General features: G+C 41.4%; 1 protein-coding gene across 1 annotated transcript in view; it reads right to left on the reverse strand.

The window, feature by feature from the left end:
* Positions 1 to 1557: 1557 nt before the first annotated feature.
* The window catches only part of LOC124775419, a 46940-nt gene continuing 26676 nt past the window's right edge, over positions 1558 to 21821 (reverse strand). Inside the window, exons 3-4 of the mRNA XM_047250251.1 lie at positions 21311 to 21638; positions 1558 to 1710 (exon numbers count right to left, since the gene is read on the reverse strand). Of these exons, the coding sequence (XP_047106207.1) occupies positions 1558 to 1710; positions 21311 to 21638 (481 nt within the window). The remainder of the gene's footprint in view (positions 1711 to 21310; positions 21639 to 21821) is intronic.

A 21821-nucleotide genomic window follows, 5' to 3' on the forward strand; every position in this document is an offset into this window, starting at 1 on the left:
ACTGCAGTGCCAAGTTCCTGTTATCACTTATCAGTTCCTTGCATGTTGGATTAGTGCCCAAATTTGCAGCATGGATAATGCGATTATTTCTGTCATACTGGTGTAGGTCGATTCCAGGGTGGTTACTAGACGTAACATTTTTCATTCCGTCTTCCCTGATTTCTTGTGACGCATGCATAGGTGTATAAAGTATGAATTATATAATTTATTGCTTTCACCTGTGTATTGATAGTCTGCTTGGAACACAGGTTTTGTGACTGTTTGATTTTCCCTATGTATATATATGTGATTGTAAAATAAACTGTGTAGTGACTGGACTTACTTTTTCTATTATTTCTACATTCATGTAACCTCTGCCACAGTTAATTGGTGATTTTAGTAGAACTATTAGCCATTATTCATGTATAGGGGCCATTTTTCCTTAATTCCGTTGCGTATATCTTAATTCATGTATGTGAATAGTGGAGAGCATCCCGACTGCCAGAAAATCAAGCCAGCACCACACATTAAACACCAGTCACGTCGAGACTCACAACAGGCACCTTACAAAGTTTCATTTAAAATGCTTTGTGTATACAGTGAAAACAGTTAGAGATACACATCTTGCTGAAAATACTGAGTATGCTGGTGACATGTGCTGTAACACTCACTGACAAGAATTGCCTGGTTGATGTAGCTGCTGGGAAACCGTAAGGATGGAGACAGGGCCTCACATTTGAGCAAGGAATCTGCACTTTATTAACATAAAATTCACAATACACTTTTACAGAAAATTTGTATTCAACAGGGTGAACATTAATAAAACCGACAAACTGCAGTGACGTACAGATATTCAAAATGGCCTCCATGGGATGCAATGCACGCTGTCACATATCGCATCATGGATTGCCGCACTCTTTCGTACTTTGGCGGGCCACTTGCTTGGAGCTTGTACTAGCTTTCCTAGAACCCGGTCCTCCAAATCTGGTGTACGCACAATCCACCACCTTCTTGCTCTTTCGTCTGTCTGGAAGGACCCATGATCACACAAAAGCCCAAAAAGGGGTTGAAATGTTGTGTGATGTGGTTTGTGTCTGTGGGGGTACCCGTTTTGGTATGGCCATGTTGCCTCTCGACCGTTTCCTTCTGCTTGGCCGTCCACAAACACCATCTCGGCTTATTACCTACTTGAATACCAGACCATTTAGCTGCTTACAGTACGCTGCGTCAATCATACAGCCTGCAATATACAAGGATCACACGGTACGTGATCAAAGGAACTTTCATTCGTCAGCACCATTTACCATGGCAACGATGCATTTCCGGACACATGTTCGTAGGACCTTTTCTCCTCCATTTCCAGTCACGAATCCGTCCTTGCAGTTCGTCAGTGTGTCGGTTCACCATGTAGGCTATATCAATAAAACAATGGTGGAAAGTGATTAGGAAGTCTGCAGTCACGTATGTAATCTTTGAGATATTTCTTCTGTAGTTACAACAGAGGAAATGAGCTTGTTTTGGATAACTGCTACGAATCACTGGTCACATAGTCCACAAAAGCACAGTACTCCTGGGTCGTCACCGCTGCTGTTCCCGTAGGCGAGGCATGAGGCAGGTCTCAACCAGTTCCTCCACAGCCTCTGTCATCCTCGAACGATAGCGTTCTTCATGCTGGTATGTGGCCTTCACCAGGTCGTTACGGTCCAATACCAAACTCTCCAGGTCGAAGTCCTGTGGAACAATGACGCATTCAATTAATTGATACTATTTCCATACCACTAGGATCTAAAACACTTTAATAACATTCCTGAAAACACATGAGTTTTTCATTGATAGGGAGGAAATACAGAGCCAGATGAGTGATTTATAAAATGTACAAGAAATAGTGTGGATAAAATAAGCTCTTATTTTACAGTGGAATGAGCCCAAATGCCTTTTACTGGTGCTAGTATCTAAGTTCTACACGAAGATGCAAGAAAGCAAGTAACAAAAGTTGGCAACGTGCATAAAAGTCAAGGAGTACGAAAGCTGTTGAAATTACTCTTCTTGCTAGAAAAGTGCTCTTGCTCTATTATGTATGAGTATGTGGTTGGTATGTTCCCCATTTTCTTAAGCAGAGACGGTTTGCTGTTCCATCATTGAAGAAAATTGTTAACTTCCATTTCCGCACCAGAAATGAATTCACAAAACTCTACCACAGTTACGAAGGGATTGAACGGAAAGAGCACAGAATACTAAGCCAGCGGTCACGGAGTCGTGTCTATATGTGGAAGCTTATTTTTGTTTTCAGTTTTTATCTTACTTACATTGCAAATAAACTGAAATAATGTTCAGCATATTGCATTCTATTACAGGCATGAAAAGGCAAAGGCAAATTTGAGATTGGGAATAAATTCTGCAGAATGGGGTACATAAAATTAGATACTTTTATTATTTTAAAGTTGAGAATTACACGTGGTGGGGTGATGTTCGTTGTAAGGTAATATTCGTCGTGAAAAAAAGGAAAGCAGTAATTTTCTCGGCTTCTTACGTTATAAGCGCCGCATTTTTACAATACATGGTTGTTTTGAAGTTCCTATAGAAAAACAAACTTCGTTAACATTCATAAAATGTTCATTCTTACCACACAATTTGGCAGCCAGCCGCCCGTAACGTACCATTTAGTCAAATATTGGTGAGTAAACCGGTGATGGATCATGGAATGTATTTTGATAGTCTTCTTGGGATGTGATTTCTTTTTCTCTTGCTATAAGAGCGGTTTTGAAGGTTTTTTGATAAAATTCTTTAGCTGACGGCTAAAGTAAACATTGCAGAGCTACACTAGTGGGGAGCATTTGAGGTGAATCATTTTAATATTGCACGATTGGCAATACCTCTTCATCATGACAAAACTCGTTGCACAACGAAATAAGTAAATCAAATAATTTGACAATTCAAAGGCTTCCTTTACCAGGATACAGATTAGCTGGCTGTTTTTCAAGGAGTTCCTTGCGGGGTGGGGGAGTGGTCATGTATATAAAAAACAGTATTCCATTTGAGTCCACAGACGTATCACGGCACTGCACTGAACAGACATTTGAATGTTGTGCGGGGGCAGTTGAATTTAGTGAAACTAAACTTCTACTTGTTGTTGTTTATAGGTCCCCTAACTCTGACTTGAGAGCATTTCTGCTCAAGCTAGAGAGGGTTCTTGCTTCACTTTATAGGAAGTACCAGAAATTATTGTATGTGGTGACTTCAGTATAACTTTTGTACTTGATGGTGCAAGAAAAAGGATGTTGGTAGTCCTAAATTCATATGACCTGATGTAGACTATGTATTTTCCAACTAGGATGCAGGGGAACAGTAGCACAGCCATAGACAATTTTTTATTCATTCTTCTTTACTAAGTGGGCATTCTATTAGTAAAAGGGTGAATGGCCTTTCAAAACATGATACACAAATTTTAAGACTAAAAGGCTTTTGTACTCAAACAAATGTCACATATATTATAAACTATGTAGGAAAGTTAATCCAACAGCAACAGAGAGTTTTTTAAATCTCGTCAAGGAACAACAGTGGCAGAATGTTTATAATGCTTCCCATAACACATTTATCATGGTATTTGAGAGTTGCTTTCCATTAGAACGTTCTAGACGGGTTACTATCAGTAAAAGGCCGCCCTGGCTGACTAGTGGGATAAGGATATCATGTAGAACAAAGCGGGAATTATATCAAAATGTTAGAAGTAGTCACAATCAAGCTGCAGTAGCCCATTACAAACAGTACTGTAAGGTGCTTAAAAATGTTACTAGGAAAGCAAAGAGTATGTGGTATGCCAATAGAACAGCTAATTCACAGGATAAAATTAAAACCATATGGTCAGTTGTAAAGCTAGCTCAAGGACGACGACATAAAGTCAGTTCATAGTAAAAACATTTATGTTACTTATAAATTATATATATTTGAATAGAATTTAACAATCGTTTCTGAACATTGCTGTTGAATTAAATAAAAATTTAGGTTCTGAAGGGAACCATACAGTTCTCTTGGCAAATGCCTTTCCGAGATTGATGTCTGAAATACTCCTCTGTGATACGGACAAGGGGGAGACTGAGACAATAATTAAATCACTGAAGACTAAGGACTCTCATGGATATGATGGAGTGCCTAGCAGAATATTAAAGTACTGTGCTGCACATGTTAGCCCTGTGTTTAACCATATTTGTAACTTTTCCTTTAGGAATGGTCAGTTTCCTGAACGGTTAAAGTACTCAGAAGTAAAGCCGCTTTATAAAAATGGAGAAAGGGATAACGTAGACAATTTTAGACCTATTTCTATGCCATCAGTGTTTGCTAAAGTTATTGAAAAGCCTGTGTATGTAAAGATAATTTATCATTTCATACCACATAAATTTCCTATCAAATGTACAGTTCGGCTTTAGAAGTCGTTTAACAACTGAAAATGCTATATTCTCTTTTCTCTGTGAGGTGCTGGACGGGTTGATCAAAAGTTTTCGAACGCTAGGCGTATTTTTTTGATTTAACTAAGGGACTTGATTGTGTTGATCACAAAATATTGCTCCAGAAGTTGGACCATTACAGAATACGGGGAGTAACTCGCAATTGGTTCACCTCTTACTTTAGCAACAGACAGCAAAAGGTCATTATTCACAGTATTGAGAATGGCTGTGATGTTGGGTCTGAGTGGTGTACAGTCAAGTGGGTGTGCCCAGGGATCAGTGTTGGGGCCACTCCCGTTCCTTAATTATATAAATGATATGCACTCTAGTATTATGGGTAACTCTAAAATATTTCTGTTTGCTGATGACACTAGGTTGGTAGTAAAGGATATTGTGTACAACATCGGCTCAGTTTCAAATAGTACAGTTCATGACGTAAGTTCTTGGCTTGTAGAAAACAAAATAACACTAAATCATAATAAGACTCAGTTTTTACAGTTTCTAACACACAATTCAACAAAACCTGACGTTTTAATTTCACAGAATGGGCATACTCATTGTAGGGAAACTATTTTAAAATGCAAATTATGGTCAGAAAAGAAGGGAAAAAGGTTTTGAAAATACATACAAAAAGAGGCAAAAAAGATGCTGATGAAATTACTTCATCTGGGTTTAAACCAGCTACATTAACTTTCTTTGTCGCATTTACAGGATTCTGTTGTACTGGGTTTGGTTCTGTTAAACTGGATTGCAAACACCATTTCGATGTTTATGACACTAAGTCGCTGGCGCTTTGAGCTCAATAGCTCCTTATGTATGGAGAAACGTCTCTCTACAGAAACCTATGGAGCATATTTTGCCAATACCCGTAAAGAAAGTCCAGTCTAAGTTACATAGGTTTCCACATCTGAATTGTTCTTCAAATTTAATTCGAATATGTCTTTAGCAAATCCACCAAGGATGTCCCTAACACATATCAACTTTTTTCGCTGATCCTCCTTCTCCATACCTTCTTCTTTCAAACTCTGAATCACATCAAGCAAATAATTCTAGCACTACACTGCAAAATGTTCCAACTCTAGATCTTTCTTGTTGACTAATTGCTGGACCTTCTTGATGGTTGCTACGCGCATTGATTCTAGAGCACATATGAAGTATTCGATTTTATCAAAGTTTTCGCACAAGAAAACTGTTTATCTTTTCCAAGTATCCGACCTTGTCATGACAGAAAACTATGGAAGGTGGAGCCCTGTCATTTCTTGAACAAAACCTGACGACGACTGGGAGCCTTTACCAACATTTTTTTCAGCAGCAATGAAGTCATTTACCCTGCAGTAGTTCTCCCCGATGTTTTCGCAAATACGGTGTAGATCGTGTGCAATATATGTCACATGGTTGAAGTTGGGGTATGTGTCCTTCAGTTGTCGAAAAGTCGAAAATATAGCTGCCCCCTGACCACAGGTTCATACATCAGTCGTTGAATGATTGCGTTCCGTGTAGGCATTTGTCATCTCCAATTAGTATATTTTAAGAAGCATGGGTTTTTCCCATTTATCAAATGACGGAAAAACCAACATATTCAAAATATAACTTTGCAGTTCTTCAATAGTTTCATCTGAAACGAATCCCACTTCATGTTTTCCGACCGCCTCTTCTATTTTCTCTAAAGCGTTCACATAAATTGGTTGATGTAACATTCTTTCAGAGTGCCCTCATCCAGTATTGACCTTTGTGTGTACTTCTCATGCAATGATTTGAATTTAGGATTGTTTTCTTTATGGACTGAAATTCCTGACTGGATTATTTTTGTTTTATTATGTCTGTAGTTGACAGAACAAAAGCAGTTTTGTTTATTATGTCCAGTACTGACAATAAAGCAATATGAAACAATTATTTTGACCACTGTATAAAGAACCATTTCTTTAAACTGCTGGTACCATCATCGAATTCTATGAGCCTACTCTCGGTGAAAATCACGCTACACCGTTGTAATTGAAATGCACCACCGAAACGGAGAACGCAAAACGCCTTCGCTGCTATATTATAGCTAAATCGACTCATCGCCCACTGGTCGATGGTACAGCTAACTCGACTCAACGCTCACTGAGCGATGAACAAGCGAGATAGCGAGCTGCTATCTCGCTAACTGCGCGGGAGACCCCTACTTGTAACCACGTGAACCAACAACTGACAATTGGCGCTAACGTGAATTATTAGTTCCGATGCGTAAGTTAAAATTCATCTTAAGTCTCTGCCTTTATTTAGTAGAACATTATTGTCTTCTGAAATCGAATGGATCTTTTCGAAACTCCTTGTATATTCGGACCTGTCCCCTCCTCATCCCACAATTTTTTGTATATCCACGCTACAACCGATTTATGTCAGCAAGAAACAGCAACGCGGCATATGAGTAAAACACAACACTGCCAGTATTTGTCTATAGCTGACCATGAATTTGTTCATCTTCACTGTTTCGCAATCCAATAATTTCAGAATCTTAAACATGGCTGTAAACGGCAACGGTAAAGCGATAGTCTTGGAAAGAAGAAAAAACCAACCAAACAGTTGCATAACATGCGCTATGGTTGGCTGTTTTTTCATTCTTTCCCAAGCGAATTACACACACCAAAAAATAATTAACGTACAGTATTAAAATTTCGGGAATACATTTGTGTAGGTGGCATGTTAATGTGACTAACATTGCAATATCACACTTTAATGTAAGCGCGGGATCAGACATTGCAAATGTGTAATGCTGGTACTTTAATAGCCGGTGTAACCACCAGAATGTTGAACTCAAGCACGTAAACTTGCATGTATTGTGTTGTACAGGTGATGGATGTCAGTTTGCTGGATGGAGTTCCATGCCTGTTGCACTTGGTCAATCAATAGAGGGACGGTTAATGTGGTTTGTGGATGACGCTGGAGTTGTTGTCCAATAATGGCCCATATGTTCTCGATTCGAGACAGAGCTGGTGATCGAGTAGGCAAAGGCAACACGTCGACACACTGAGGAGCCTGCTGGGTTATAACAGCGGTATGCGGGCGAGCGTTAGCCCTTTGGAAAATACCCCCAGGATGCGATTCATGAATGGCACCACAAGAAGTCGAATCACCAGATTGACGTACAAAGCAAGGCTACAGGGTATGCGGGACAACCACGACAGTGCTCCTGTTGTCATACGAAATCGCACCTCAGACCATGACTCCAGATGCAGGTCCAGTGTGTCTAGCACACAGACAGTTTGGTTAGAGACCCTCAACTGGGCTCCTTCTAACCAACACATGAACGTCACTGGCACCAAAGCAAAATCAGTTTTCATCAGGAAAAAAACAGACCTTGTAAGGTGCGGTTTGATTTTTCTATAACTGTGTAAGGTGAAATGACAAGTTTAAAGTCGCAATATTTCTCACAAAATTACAGCTTTTACACAGTTTACAACTCGCCAACATAAAAACAGCGCAATGGATAACGCATCTTGCCAACATCAGAAAGTGAAATAATTTTATACACAACAATGTCAAATATTAACTCTCTGAAAGATCATTAATCCTAAGCACAATGTTATGAAAGTTTAATTGGAAGTTTCTTTACATTAATCCTAAGCACAATAATACTAAAGTTTAATTGAAAGTTTCTTTACAAAATTGCTCCTACAAATACGTTATGATCTTGGTCAGTACTACGAAAATCGTCCGATTCCGGTTCAAAGTTCGGTACTATTTAAGATGACAAGCAAGTCTACGGTGGATGGTTAGTTAAGTGACAAATCTGAGCGCAAGATTACCCAAGGCCGCTCGAGTTTACAGTGGACTCAAGCTGGTGAACCAACAACATTTATGCCTCTGCACGCGGTATTTACCTTAAGCTGAGATGTGCTGCTGTCTGCAAAGCCGCTCTCTCCCACTGAAATTCCTAAAAAACTAATCTGGCCTTTGCTGAACTTTCCAGCAGAAACTTTCCCTATGTTTTCTGATATGCGAGAAAACACGTACTCAGCCCTAGTCTTTATGTGGCGATATACACGTCATGGTTGGAGCAGCGTGCATAATTACAGTGCCCTCTCAGTTCTCGCGAGAACAATTAAGTAATTTGGCTGGTTCGTTTCTCCACAGTTGGAGCTAAACGTTGCTACAGCTAATTTCTAGCTGAGCGCAGCCATTGTGAATGCAGTGTCCACACAAATTTCGTCTCTGCGTTGTATGGAGCGCTAAGCCCTCCGTTCTGCACTTGACGCCAGTTCAGAGAAGAGACCTCTCAAAATTTCTGTCTTGTCCTACTCATGGCAGAACTACCTCCCTCCACTTGGGTTCCTTTTTCACGCCAAAGCTTTTTTCGACCAATAGGAGCATTCATCTTATTTTGTAGAAACTCTCTGTACCAATCGCAATGTCCCTTCTATCAACTGCATCGAAACTTCAGTATATTTCTTCTTCCTAGTGCGTTTCCGCCAATCGGACGTTTTGTTCCCATTCTATACGCCTAGAGTACATTGACCTTTCCGTGTGTCGCACTCGTTGGACGAAAATGCGTCACTGGTTTTTGTTTGTATCCTGTTGGAATTCTGAAACGCAGCTTTCTAAAGCTTTTTTTTCCCTTTGCGCAGAGGTGCCACTACACGCGTCCTCCGGCCCAAATCACCTGGCCCAGGGTCGTTGATCTTCCTCCAGCCACCCCTTTAAGTAGATTCTGTTGTAACTCCCACAGCACAACTTCGCTACACCGTTGTGGGGCTGGCTTTTCAAAACTAAAAGCGACTCGCGTTCCCTGTTCCACCTTCCGCTCAAAGACATGCATTGTATAGGAAAGGTGTGTTAATTGCCATCAATTGGCTCTCATCCCTTTTTGCATTAGATACTGATAGACAAATGTTCTCATAACCGCCGAATTATGTTAGGTGTCATCTCCACCCTCTCGTTGCGATATGTAAAGATCTCATGTAAGGTGAAAATCTGACCATTTATTCTGCCACCTTATAACCTAAAATCTACCCTCCAACGAGCTCTATCTTGACACATCTGAAGTAGCTAATGGCGGTGGTTTGGGGTCAGTGGAATGTATGCTACAGTAGTCTCTCTCGGAGCTGCTGTTGAAGTAACCGATTTGTACCAGCTCGTTGCGTCACTGTCATGCTAAATGCTGTGTAAATTACTGCTGCAGGCACCAAAGCCATACGCCGAAAACTATGGTCTTCCGCCTCGGTAAAGGCATTCGTGACTAGCATCAACTCACGACGTCCAATCCCAAAACTGACTAACGCTCACGACTGTCACAGCGCCTATTTAAAGCAAACCTGATTTGCGTCCTCATAGTAGCGCTACTAGCGCCACTCTTACGCCACTGGGGCGAAATTTGAATAGACAACATCTTTCAGATGTAGAAACCCACAGAACTCTTTCCCGGAGTTGCGACTTTTTTTCCTGTCAATGTATTTCATTTTCAATTGTTGTACGAAAGATCGTTTCAAATGTTCTTTTTTTGCCAGACATTCTGGCAGTGGCACAGTTTGCATAAGGGGCGATCAAAAAGTTTCCATTCGAAGGCCGTACGGTCCTGAACAGGTATGACACTCACGTAAAATCGCCGTGAGCACTGAGGCAATCATCCCACCAACGCATCAGGTTGAAGATACCGGTTCCTGCTGCGTGAAGAAGTCGATAACTGTCTGCTGCGCATCCTCGTCCGACAGGAATCATCGACCCTTCAAGGCCTTTTTTTTAAGTGACTGAAGGCGAGACAATCGTATAGGGAGAGAGCAGGACTGTAGGGACAGTACTCGAATGTCTTCCTTGGCGTGACTTCTGCTTTCTGATATTTGCGATATAGGGACATGCATTATCATGAACCAGCACCACCCCTTGACGCAATTTTCACTGCACAGTGGTGGCTTCCGACAGATATGCTGCCCCATACACATTGTTCATTCTCCTATAGACTCCTACCGGTGTTTGTCCTTTGGCAGCCAAGAAAAGAATAAATAGCAACTTGGTCCTGTTTGGACGCATTTGGTAGTGACGTCCTCAAAGTTCACGTTCCAGCAGTTAACACACGAACGCCGGGGTGATACTAGTCCCTTCCCTAACTGTCGGTATTTATACACCCGCATCGGATTCGCGCTACGTTGCATATACGCTGCAGCAACGCCCTCAAACTGTAACATTATGATCGCCCCTTATAATTCCAGGGGTATTCCTGATGATATTAGCTGAAAAACGATGGCAGTATTGCAGAAGCAGTCGTAGCTTCCGGTTTATAGTACAGTTCCTGAAGAAATAGTTTGTGTGTTATTGACAAGACGTCGACTAGGGGATACCACAACCGTCGCTTAGCGAACCATTACGTTCATGATCTTCACATTCAGAAACTGAGTCTTCGCTATGAGAAGTGATTATAATCGCTTTTATCTCTGCATTAGTTAGTAATTTGTTGATCATGGAGAGTATCCACGAAGTTACAAAATTACAACAGTCGAGTATCCCAAAGAATTCTCCGCCAGCTGGATTTCATGTGAGCAATAATAAAAAGCAAGTTAGTTATTGAAAACTGACGCGTTATTATATGAGACTAAATTCCTTGATTAGATACAAATGCAACATGGCAGCAAATGATACAGTTGCGGACGGTAAAGCAAAAAGATTTCTGTTTGCGTTATACATAGCCAAACACTACATACATAACAACTACTAATTTGGATGAAGCCCGTTTAAAAATCAATAACACTTCTGAGCTACAAGCAGCTCTAAAAATTAAAGAGAAAATTAGTAAATTTCACAAGTACGTCTGATTTTACAAAAAAAAAAAAGAATAAAACCATACTGCTTTTGGGTCATATACACGCGAACACAACAGCAGGCCATATGCTCATCTTTTGTCAATAGAACGTATATGAACTACGTGTTAATTTTTAGTGACTGGGCATTTTTATAATTTTGCTATGGCGGTTGGATAAGAGACTGATGTAGTATTCACTTTGCGTCTTACTGTTTGGGCATCGTAGAACACAAACTTCTTTTTGAAGCAGCTCAGACTTGTTCTTTTGGACAGTGTGATTGCATTGTCGGTTTTAAAATTACTTCAAGTAAGTGGTCAAGTTTATCGAATGACTTAAACTGTACTAAGGCTCATGGAACTCTGCTCTCTGTGCTAGTGAACATTGCCATACCGTAATTAAAACTTGGTTACGACATATCAGAACTTTAATATATTTGGAGTATTAACTGAACAATAACATTTTTTGGCCCAGCAAGTTTGCGAGACAGATTAAGTGAAACGATCCATCTCATCTCAAAAATTCAAAATTTGTAAGACTATCATTATCAATAGCAATGAGAATTACTGAAGGCTAAAATTAGAACATCTGAGTTATTCCAATATGAACATTCTTTCCATAATAGAATTGGCGTACTGTATTGATCCAGACCAATCTTAGTTTACACACGGGGTGTGAAATAGTCATGGATGATCCCTCATTTGCAGTTTGATCGCTGTAGCAAAAACTGTAACGCTTCAAATTAGAGACGCTCGATGATCTATAACAATCACAAAATATCAATACCAGATGTTTTATTTTCGACGTAACGGTATCGATACTAAAGTGGCGTCTATGTTGAAGACAAAAGATCGACCATCGTCCACGCTAACTGCCGCAGATATTGTATATGTGGCAGATGTTTGTGATATTCTGTGATATTCTGAGGTTTATAGAAATGGATACTCGTGAAATTCGCATAAAAATACGTTGTAAAGTAATTCCGATAATTAGTATGTTGAAAATAAAAATGTGAGGCGTGCAAGCAATACAGACTACTGGAGGCAGTCTGAAGAGGTAACATTGTAACAGAAATCAAAACGGACATATATGTTCACTTATTTGCCACATGAACGTTGATCGGTTGCAGATTCAAAGACAAACTGTTTCAACTTACTTTAACACATTTAAGGCAATCAAAACCGTTAAGGATTTACTGGCAGCTGTTAAAACGGAGTCGATGAGGATGGACAACACTTTTATACATTACAGGAAAACAGAAAAATCAAACTTGATTTGTAGAATTTACATTATAATGTAGGACAAGAAAAGAGTAAGTTGCAACCTGGAACAGAAACGGATCAACCATGAAAATTCAATTATTACCTGAGAGATCGCCTTCTAGACCTTCAACAAGATTCATTATAAGTATGGGATCATATAGAAGTTTTATCTAACCAAAAATGCATTTAGGTATTGGAGCTGTACAGCAACGTCGTCAGCTTCTGAAAGACTATTATTAAATGTAGGACCTGTGTTAACAATGAAATAGACTGAAAGGAAAACTTCTCTCAAAAATGTTATTTCTAATGTCTCTGTATAGGATGGAATAGGTAATGTAATTTCTATGTTTATTGCCTTAATTGACAGTTCCTTTGACTCTTGACAGAATATTTTATATACTATGAATGAAAAATACACGGCACTGGTGCAATATTCCACAACATTTATTATTTTATAAACTGCTTTCGAGCTGTTATTCCATCATCAGGTACAAAGATGTGTGGCCGAAAATTGGTTAGTAAAATAATAAATATTGTAGAATTTACAGTAGTATCGTGTACTTTCATTCATGTTGAATTTATTGACTAATAAATCTGATGGTAGATATATGAGTTCGCATGTTGCTTTCTACAGTGTTCCATAAATTCTACATTTAACTTCGATATTAATAACGACATAGTTGGGAGGCTATTATCAGCTATCGATGTTTCTTATGCGTCGATGATGAATTCGTAATCAGCATCGATGATCTGTCAACATTGAACATTCGTAGTTCAAACATATCCCACATGGAAAATGGGTAATTGTGTAGCTAATTTGTTGCTGGAAGCGTATTTACAGCCTCCCCCCTCTACTAATGGCCGACAGAGTCTCAAAACTGGATTCTGGTTTTCAGTGGTAGTTATCGATGTACTCTGTTACCGCTTGGTTGATGTCTCCACTTGTAATTTGGATGTCTCTCGTTTCAGTACAGTAGTTCTTGGCGATCTAAAAAATGTTTTAGAAATCTTATTTGCCCATCTCATAATACAGTAGAGCTATTGGAGTGAGTTAACGAGTTCAGAAACACTTGTCGTGACTTCTGATTACTGGCTCTGAGCGTTACTCGTTCCACTGCGAAAGTCTGGTATACCAACCGACTGCTGAGTGACCCTGGAAAACGACATTCATCGTCCCACTATGAGACACGCGGCCTTTGGAGTCGGCCTGAGAACTTGGAGATAGATACATCGACGGAACTGTCGACCATGCTTATAATGGGATGAGACCAATCCTGGATGCTGTCTCGGTGTTGAAAACCAGTCACTTCGCAGTACGGTGTCCAGTTTGCCATATGAGAATCCATCATACCGGTTTCCTTTTGGGAGACGCTCTTTCATAGAAGCACCCAGATAGGGATGTGATCAGTTACATGTAAATCGCCAACCGCTTCGCAGTGAATGGGGTCTGAAAGGGCACAGGAGCACCATATGATATCAGTTGTGCGTAATCCCATTGCACTGCAAATGAGCATGCTGCCTCACGTAATCACGAGACACTGCTCTTTTTACAAAATGATGCCCTCAACACGACTCTTTGGGTACATTTTCATAGATTCTCGTTGTATATTCAGCACATAAAGATCTCCTACAATTCTGAATGGTTTGGGGAGAAGTGAAATAAGGTCATATGGAGACTCCATACATCGCTTCATTGGGTAGTGCTTACAACATTGCTTTCCTCCTGCTGCGCAGACGGCGCAGCAGTGGAGGGAGCAACACTAGTGGTGGGCGTTCAATCGCGGAAGGGACACCGCGGAAGGGAAAGTGTTATTCTACAGCTAAAGCCTTCACACAAACGCCTATCTCGCAGAACTTAAAAGCTACGGTTAGCGAGTCTGCAAACGATCATATTAACAGGTTATGCCAGTACGACAAATAATTCGACAAGTCAGTCACTCACTATTAAAACCACAATGATTAACAAGATTACACTGAAACTGCAACAGAAGGAGCGATTTATTTTCACCTGATTTATAAACTTTTCGCTTCTCTTCTTTCCAGGCTAAAATTAGCTTCTTTTCCCAAAACACAGAGATGGTACATCATTTCATCTCATTAACACGCTAATGCAATTGCGACAAAATCCTGAAACGTTCTGCTATTAAACATACAACTGAGGTCTAGTCAGGTCAGTGACTTACGAAAAACTCATCTTCAGTACAAAAATAAAAGGGTAATCCCTTTACTTATGTTACTACAAACCAATACTAATTCTCGTTTCACCAGCTATTGATGGGCCTTAAAATAATTATATTATTTCACTGAAAAACTCTGTAGTTATTTTTAAATCAAAGTAGACAAAAAGAAGTTGTACATGTTAACTATATGACAAAATACTCTTCACTTTGCATGCTGTCATTTGCGAAAATCTCATTTTGGTATCTCCAAGTGCTTATGACAGGGGTTACAATCTTTTAGCTGCACATACTCTATACAGGATGTACATTAAGTCCGGGAACACTTTAAATTATTTATTGCACAAGAAGTAAACATTGTACAGATGCCATACATATTGCATTTTGAAGAGAAACTCTGAAAGTTCTTTTTTTTTTTTTTTTTTACAAACATTCGATATACGAACCATGAGTGACCCGGAAGCCAATACGGTAATCCAGTTCTTGCGTCGACTGTGGCAGTCGCTTCCCGTATTCTCTCCCGGAGCTCTGCTACATCTACATCACGTGGTAGAGGCGGTACATACACCAAATCTTTAATGTGTCCCCCTCGAAAAAAGCCACACGCAATGAGATCTGGTGATCGGGGAGGCCATTTCATGAAACAGCTCTCCCCTTCTGTAGCAAGGCCGATCCATCGATGCGGCAGCTCCGTGTTCAGGTTCCCACGAACTTCACGATGAAAATGGGGTGGAGCCCCATCCTCCTGAAAGATGAACGGAGAGTCCGATTGCATTGAGGCCTCAGCCATTGCTGCAACATGTCCAATTAGGACTATCCAGTGACAGTGCTCTCACCTGTACAGTTTTCGACGTGACAGGGCACAAAAAACATTTACCTTTGGGGAATTTGTTGTGCCATTGGTAAATAGCCTTCCTTGTTGGTACCTTCTTACCGTACTTGGTTCTAAACATCCGTTGAACAGCTGTAGAACACTTGTTTTTGTCAAACTCCAACACACATAAAGCTCGCTCCGCACCATAACTCGCCATGTTTGCGACTAGCGCTAACTATCGGCAAATTACCAAACTACGCTGTGGCGGTATACATGAAAAGAAACTTTCAGGATTTCTCTTCAAAATGACATATGTATGATATCTGTACAATGTTTGGTTCTTGTGCAATAAATAATTGAAAGTGTTCCCAAACTTTTTGTACACCCTGTACTTAACACTAACATGTTGAGCAAAAAAATGAGAGAGAGAGAGAGAGAAAGAGAGAGAGAGAGAGAGAGAGAGAGAGAGATATGGTTGGAGGTGTGATAGGAGTTTCAAAGTGAAAATATAAATTTTATCATTACTTTACATAAATGGAATTTTATAGAATTTTTTTTACAAGACGTGTGATAGACACTCACTTCTTGAGCCGCACTGATATTTGCTTTGGGCCGCATGCGACCCACAATCCCTAGGCTAGAAACCTCTGGTTTGTGAGATGTGAGGGATGTTACGAACGTTTCACGTTCACTGTACTTTTTGCGCGTACAACTGGAAGTGAGTGCACCATATAGAGTCCATTTCTTTGTGACTGGAGATAGACATAGACGTCTCAATTTTAAAGAAAAATTCCATATATTAGATACTTTTCAAACGCAGCATTGTATGACCAAACACGAACCAAACTCATAGCGACAACTATTTTTCATCATAAAGTATTCGATTTTCACGCAGTAGCTTACTTAATGTCGCAATGGCACAATAACCGTGACCATTAACGAAATGATAAGCAGTTCAGCATGAATCTGATGAGATTCGAGGCAATCAAAATTATTTATCTTATAGTTTCCTTAATATCGTTTGAGAAAGACTGCAGAGCAGCAAGCGTGCACATACGTCCATTTCTGCAGCGCAGTCGAAGTGGGCAGTGAATGTTTCTCTCATAATGGACAAAATTTACACTCAGTGGGCAACAGAAAACTGAGACAGCCACCCCTTTGAAACAGAAGGGTGGACTCATCCAGTGCTGAGAACGAGAATGTATTTCTGCACAGGTGCCAGTTTATCTTGCACAAGCTCTACCTAGCTCTAGAAAATAAATGCTACAATGTATTTCAGAATATGAGACTGCACTAATAACGCACTGTACTAGCATTTGGGACGATAGTGGCTCAAACTCCCATACGGTCACCTGGATTAATGCTTCGCGTGATTTCCTAAATTGCTAAATTCGAATGCCTGGACAGTTTCCCTAAAGGGCACGGTCGATTTTCTTCCCAATCACTCCACAATCTGAACTTGTGCTCCGTCTCTAATGACCTCATTATCGACGGGACGTTCTAGCTTGATCTGCTTTCTTTCTTTAAAAATCCACCAAATAAGTTCGTCAACCCAAGTTTATCTGACAGGAGAGGTCAAGTGACGCCTCTGTTACAAGAGAACAGAAATCAGAGAGAGTTTAGCTCCTCAGGAGGTCAGGCCCTCTGGTGACAACAGCACAGTACGCTGACGATACATGGTTTCGTCGATTTTAATCTGGCTAGGTAGCCAGCAGTCACTGAGGCATCTAATACGATACAAAGTAGATCACAGGAGAGAGATATTCGCCGAAACCAATACTGAACTTTACAGATGAAAGGCCGAGAGTCTTTGCCACTAAGGGCACTCACCATAGCGTTTTAACACTATATTGGTAACCTATTTTTCATTCGGGTCATTCGAAAAGAAATGCAAAATAAAAACTGTTGAAGGAATCATAATGCCATTGTCTACTGAAGAAGGTGTTGTACCTATAAGACCACCAAGGCCGCAAACAAGCCGCTAGAAGGACGTAGGCGCAGACCCACGTGACGAGAGAGCGAGCACGTGGACGCTCCGACTGCCCACTGCACTCAGTTATGCTGGAAACAGAGGAATGGAGGCTTTAAAAGACGAGACAGAGGTATAGTGCGTTTGTTGACAGCGGACGGAGTACGGGGAACGGGAATTAATCAAGACACGGCAGAACTGTACGGATAGCACTACATGTCCGTAGCAAGGATGAAGGCGTGACACAAGTGACTCGAGGAAAGACGGATGCTGTCGGAGACGCACGACCAGGATCGTCAAACCTCATTGCCGATACCGTTATGTAACAGGTGGAGCCCTCGTTGTTGAAGACCTGCGAGTTACGGTGGCAGCCATTGTCCCAGAGATCCATATTTAGCAGTTATGTTCAACCGCTCGCTCGCAGAAAGATCCGCACCTAAAGATTGGAAAATTGCTCAAGTCACACCAATACCCAAAAAGGGAAATAGGAGTAATCCGCTGAATTACAGGCCCATTTAACTAACGTCCATTTGCAGTAGGATTTTGGAACATGTACTGTGTTCAAACATTATGAATTATCTCGAAGAAACACAACTAGCTCTTTATACTCATGAAGTAATGAGTGCTATCTACAGGGGATGTCAAATTGACTCCATATTTTTAGATTTCCAGAAGGCTTTCGATACCGTTCCTCACGAGCGTCATCTAACCAAACTGCGTGCCTATGGAATATCGCCTCAGTTGTGCGACTGGATTAGTGATTTCCTGTCAGAAAGGTCGCAGTTCGTAGTAATAGACCAAAAGTCATCGAGTAAAACAGAAGTAATATCCGGCGTTCCCCAAGGAAGTGTTATAGGCCCTCTATTGTTCCTGATGTATATTAACGACATAGGAGACAATCTGTGTAGCCCTCTTAAATTGTTTGCAGATGATGCTTTCATTTACCGACTTGTTAAGTCATCAGATGATCAAAACGAATTACAAAATGATTTAGATACGATATCTCTATGGTGCGAAAAGTGGCAATTGACCCTGAATAAAGCAAAGTGTGAAGTTATTCACATGAGTACTAAAAGAAATCCGCTAAATTTCGATTAAGCGATAAGTCATACAAACCTGAAGATTGTAAATTCCACTAAATACTTAGGGATTACAATTACAAATAACCTAAATTGGAACTATCACATAGATAGTGTTGTGGGTAGAGCAAACCAAGACAGCGATTCATTGGCAGAACACTTAAAAGGTGCAACAGGTCTACTAAAGAGGCTGCTTACGCCACGCTTGTCCGCCCTATTCCTGAGTACTGTTGTGTGGTGTGGGATCCGCATCAGGTGGGACTGACAGATGACATCGAAAAAGTTCAAAGAAGGGCAGCTCGTTTTGTATTATCGCGAAATCGGGGAGATCGTGCCACAGACATGATACGTGAATTGGAGTGACAATCATTAAAACAAAGGCGTTTTTCGTAGCGAACGGGATCTTCTGATGAAATTTCAATCACCAGTTTTCTCCCCCAATTGCGAAAACATTCTGTTGGCATCCACCTACATAGAGAGAAATGATAAAATAAGAGAAATCAGGTCTCGCACAGAAAAATTTAAGTGCTCGTTTTTCCCGCACGCTGTTCGAGAGTGGAACGGTAGACAGGTTGAAGGTGGTTCATTGAGCCCTCTGCCAAGCACTTTGTTATGAATAGCAGAGTAATCACATAGGTGTAGAGTGTTGGTACTGCAATGGGCATTCAGTGCTCTCCATATACTTGTGCCATTCTTCGATGAATTTCCGTTCCCCGCGTATCTTCCGTTGTCATGACACGCACTACACCCGTTTGCTCTTCTTTTGAAGTGGACGGTCGACGAGTGTACGTTTTCGATCTGTCGTCATTTGGGTGTGCACCCATGTTCCTCTAGAGGTGTGTTTGGAGCCTCCACGCTGTTACAGGGATCACACTTCTTCCGTAGGTAATGGAATTATGATCCCTTCAGTGGTTTTCATTTTTCATCCTCTGCCTCTTTTCTTTTTGAATGACCCTAAGACCGAGAGTCTTTGCCACTAGAGGGCTCGGTATCAGAGTTAGAAGAGGTATCTGTACCTGCCGTAGAGGTATCATCATGATTCGCATGATGTATAGTTTAAGATGTCGTGGTCTCCTGACCTTCATTGCTTACATATTCCGCCCTCACAATCATATTGCGCACATCAAGATGCTTCATTGGAACCCAAACTCGATAAGATAAAGTCAATATTGTATGAATTCATGTAAACGATATGCAAAGTGCGCACCGTGGTTGAAATACTCGAGGCTGGCATACACACACACACACATTCAAGACATGACGGTCACAGGAGCTTTTAGTTCGGGAGAGCAACCGTACGCCAAGAGGCCGGTCCCAACCTATCTACGTCGGCCGGCGGCCGCCCATGGAATGGACAGCGTTTGCCCGAGTGAAAGGAAGAACGACGTCGTGTTCGGTTTAAAAGCAAATTCCGCTACATTGTGTGGGAGCACCCAGCCTACGCATTCTTTACAAATATAGCATGCAGTATCAGAGATTTTCACGGGGAGACAGCAAACACCAAACGCCAATGCTACAGATTTCCAGTTTGGTCGCCTTAAACGAAACGTCATTCTGCCGTTTTAGAAGTGCAATGCTGATTGGCAGAAGACATTTCTGACGCCTTAAGCTGAAGGAGTAATGGAAGAGACCGAAAGATATACCCCTTCACGTCTGGCGTGGAGAGGGGCCGTTCCGTTGTCGCTCTTGGAGCGAGAACACGTAACGAGAGTGTGCGCTCTCGTACGTGTACTCAAAGAGCGAGGAACAAGTCTCTCCTCAGTACTTCACTGGGAGAGCACCTCTGTCGAGAGCGAATCAGAGTGTGACTCTATATTGAGTCCTTACGATTAAGCATTGTTCACTGTGTTGGCTGCCACACTTATTGTGCGGTGTGAACGGACAGAGTTATAGTTAGGCGCCTGCGAGCGAATTTTTGAATGGCATCGCGGTGGACTGGTTATCTGACCGGTGCACCATGCCAATAGTTAGACTAGGGGCGAATAGGAGTCCTTGACTTCATCAAGGTGTAGGGAGAGTTTGATTGGCGAAGGTCAATCCAGATAGAACGAGAGTTATCTTATTTGTCAGCAGCGAGTGGCGCAGCAGCAGTCATCGCAGCTTACGGTATTGTGCGCTACAGCTCTTGCGAGCTCCATATTTGCTCCACAACAGTACACCTCACTGCATTTCACATGCGACAGCCTCGACCGTACCTAGCAACATTCTAACAGATAATTATTCAAGTTGAGTAGGCACGGCTCTCAGCCATTCTGCCAAGTCAATAACAATGTTAAACTTTGTATAGAAATTTCATTAGCGAATCCTATCCTTGAGAGGTAACTTCACATTCCGAAAAGAACTGGGAAATAACTTGTTCAGTTCATAACTAAAAGTGCCATTGTGACTTCTCAGAATTAAAAAAAAAATAATTTTCGTTAGATTCATGTTTTTCTTACACTAACTAGCACTACTCCAGTACCCAAGTATCCCACTAGTTACGTAAGAAATTTTGTGAATTTTTGTGTCATTTCCTTACAGCGGACGACTCCAGAAGATATTTATTGATGAAAGTTTTTCAGGCATTTCTCTTTAGAACGTTAGGAGCGTCTGTCTGACTTCTGTAGTGGTGTGGGGTGGAAATTGCATCTTGCAGGAGCCACAGGGTAAAGGGTACATCTCAGATTAATCCGTTGCGCAGAATGACAGAATAGCACCCACACGCTCACAATGGCGACGAATATGGCGGCGTGGTTAGCGTCCTCACAGGATTGCAGGAAGACCTGTTAAGAGCAGGACAGAGTCGATGTTCAGGTCTTCGTTGTGTGAATTGCAGTACGTAGGCGGCTAGGAGGACGGCCAATGGCTTGGTGTCCTCGCATGACTGCAGGAAGATCTGCAGGGGCAGGAGGGAGTCGATGTCGAGGTCGTGCTGGCGCAGCACGTCGGCCAGTGTCTGGTGGTATAGCTCCAGCAGCCGCTGGCCGTGGACACGTCGCATGTCGCGCTGAGTGACCAAGTGCAGAAAGGGTACCACGTCGTGTGCTGGAGGCTCCAGGTGAAGTGTCTGGAAGTCCACGAACCGCACCGACAGCTCGCCCTTGGTGTCCTCCGCGAATAGCATATTGTTTACCCACAGGTCTCTGTGGCACAGCACGTTACGATACCTGCACAGAAAAACCACAAACACTGTAGCAAGAGGCACCAAAATAATGATGAACAGGAGCAGTTTTACGAACCATCATTAATATTTGTTGAAATAGTGGTTCAAAATGGTTCAAATGGCTCTGAGCACTATGGGACTTAACTGCTATGGTCATCAGTCCCCTCGAACTTAGAACTCTTTAAAC

Source organism: Schistocerca piceifrons, chromosome 2, assembly GCF_021461385.2.
Source record: "Schistocerca piceifrons isolate TAMUIC-IGC-003096 chromosome 2, iqSchPice1.1, whole genome shotgun sequence".
Lineage (NCBI taxonomy): Eukaryota > Metazoa > Arthropoda > Insecta > Orthoptera > Acrididae > Schistocerca > Schistocerca piceifrons.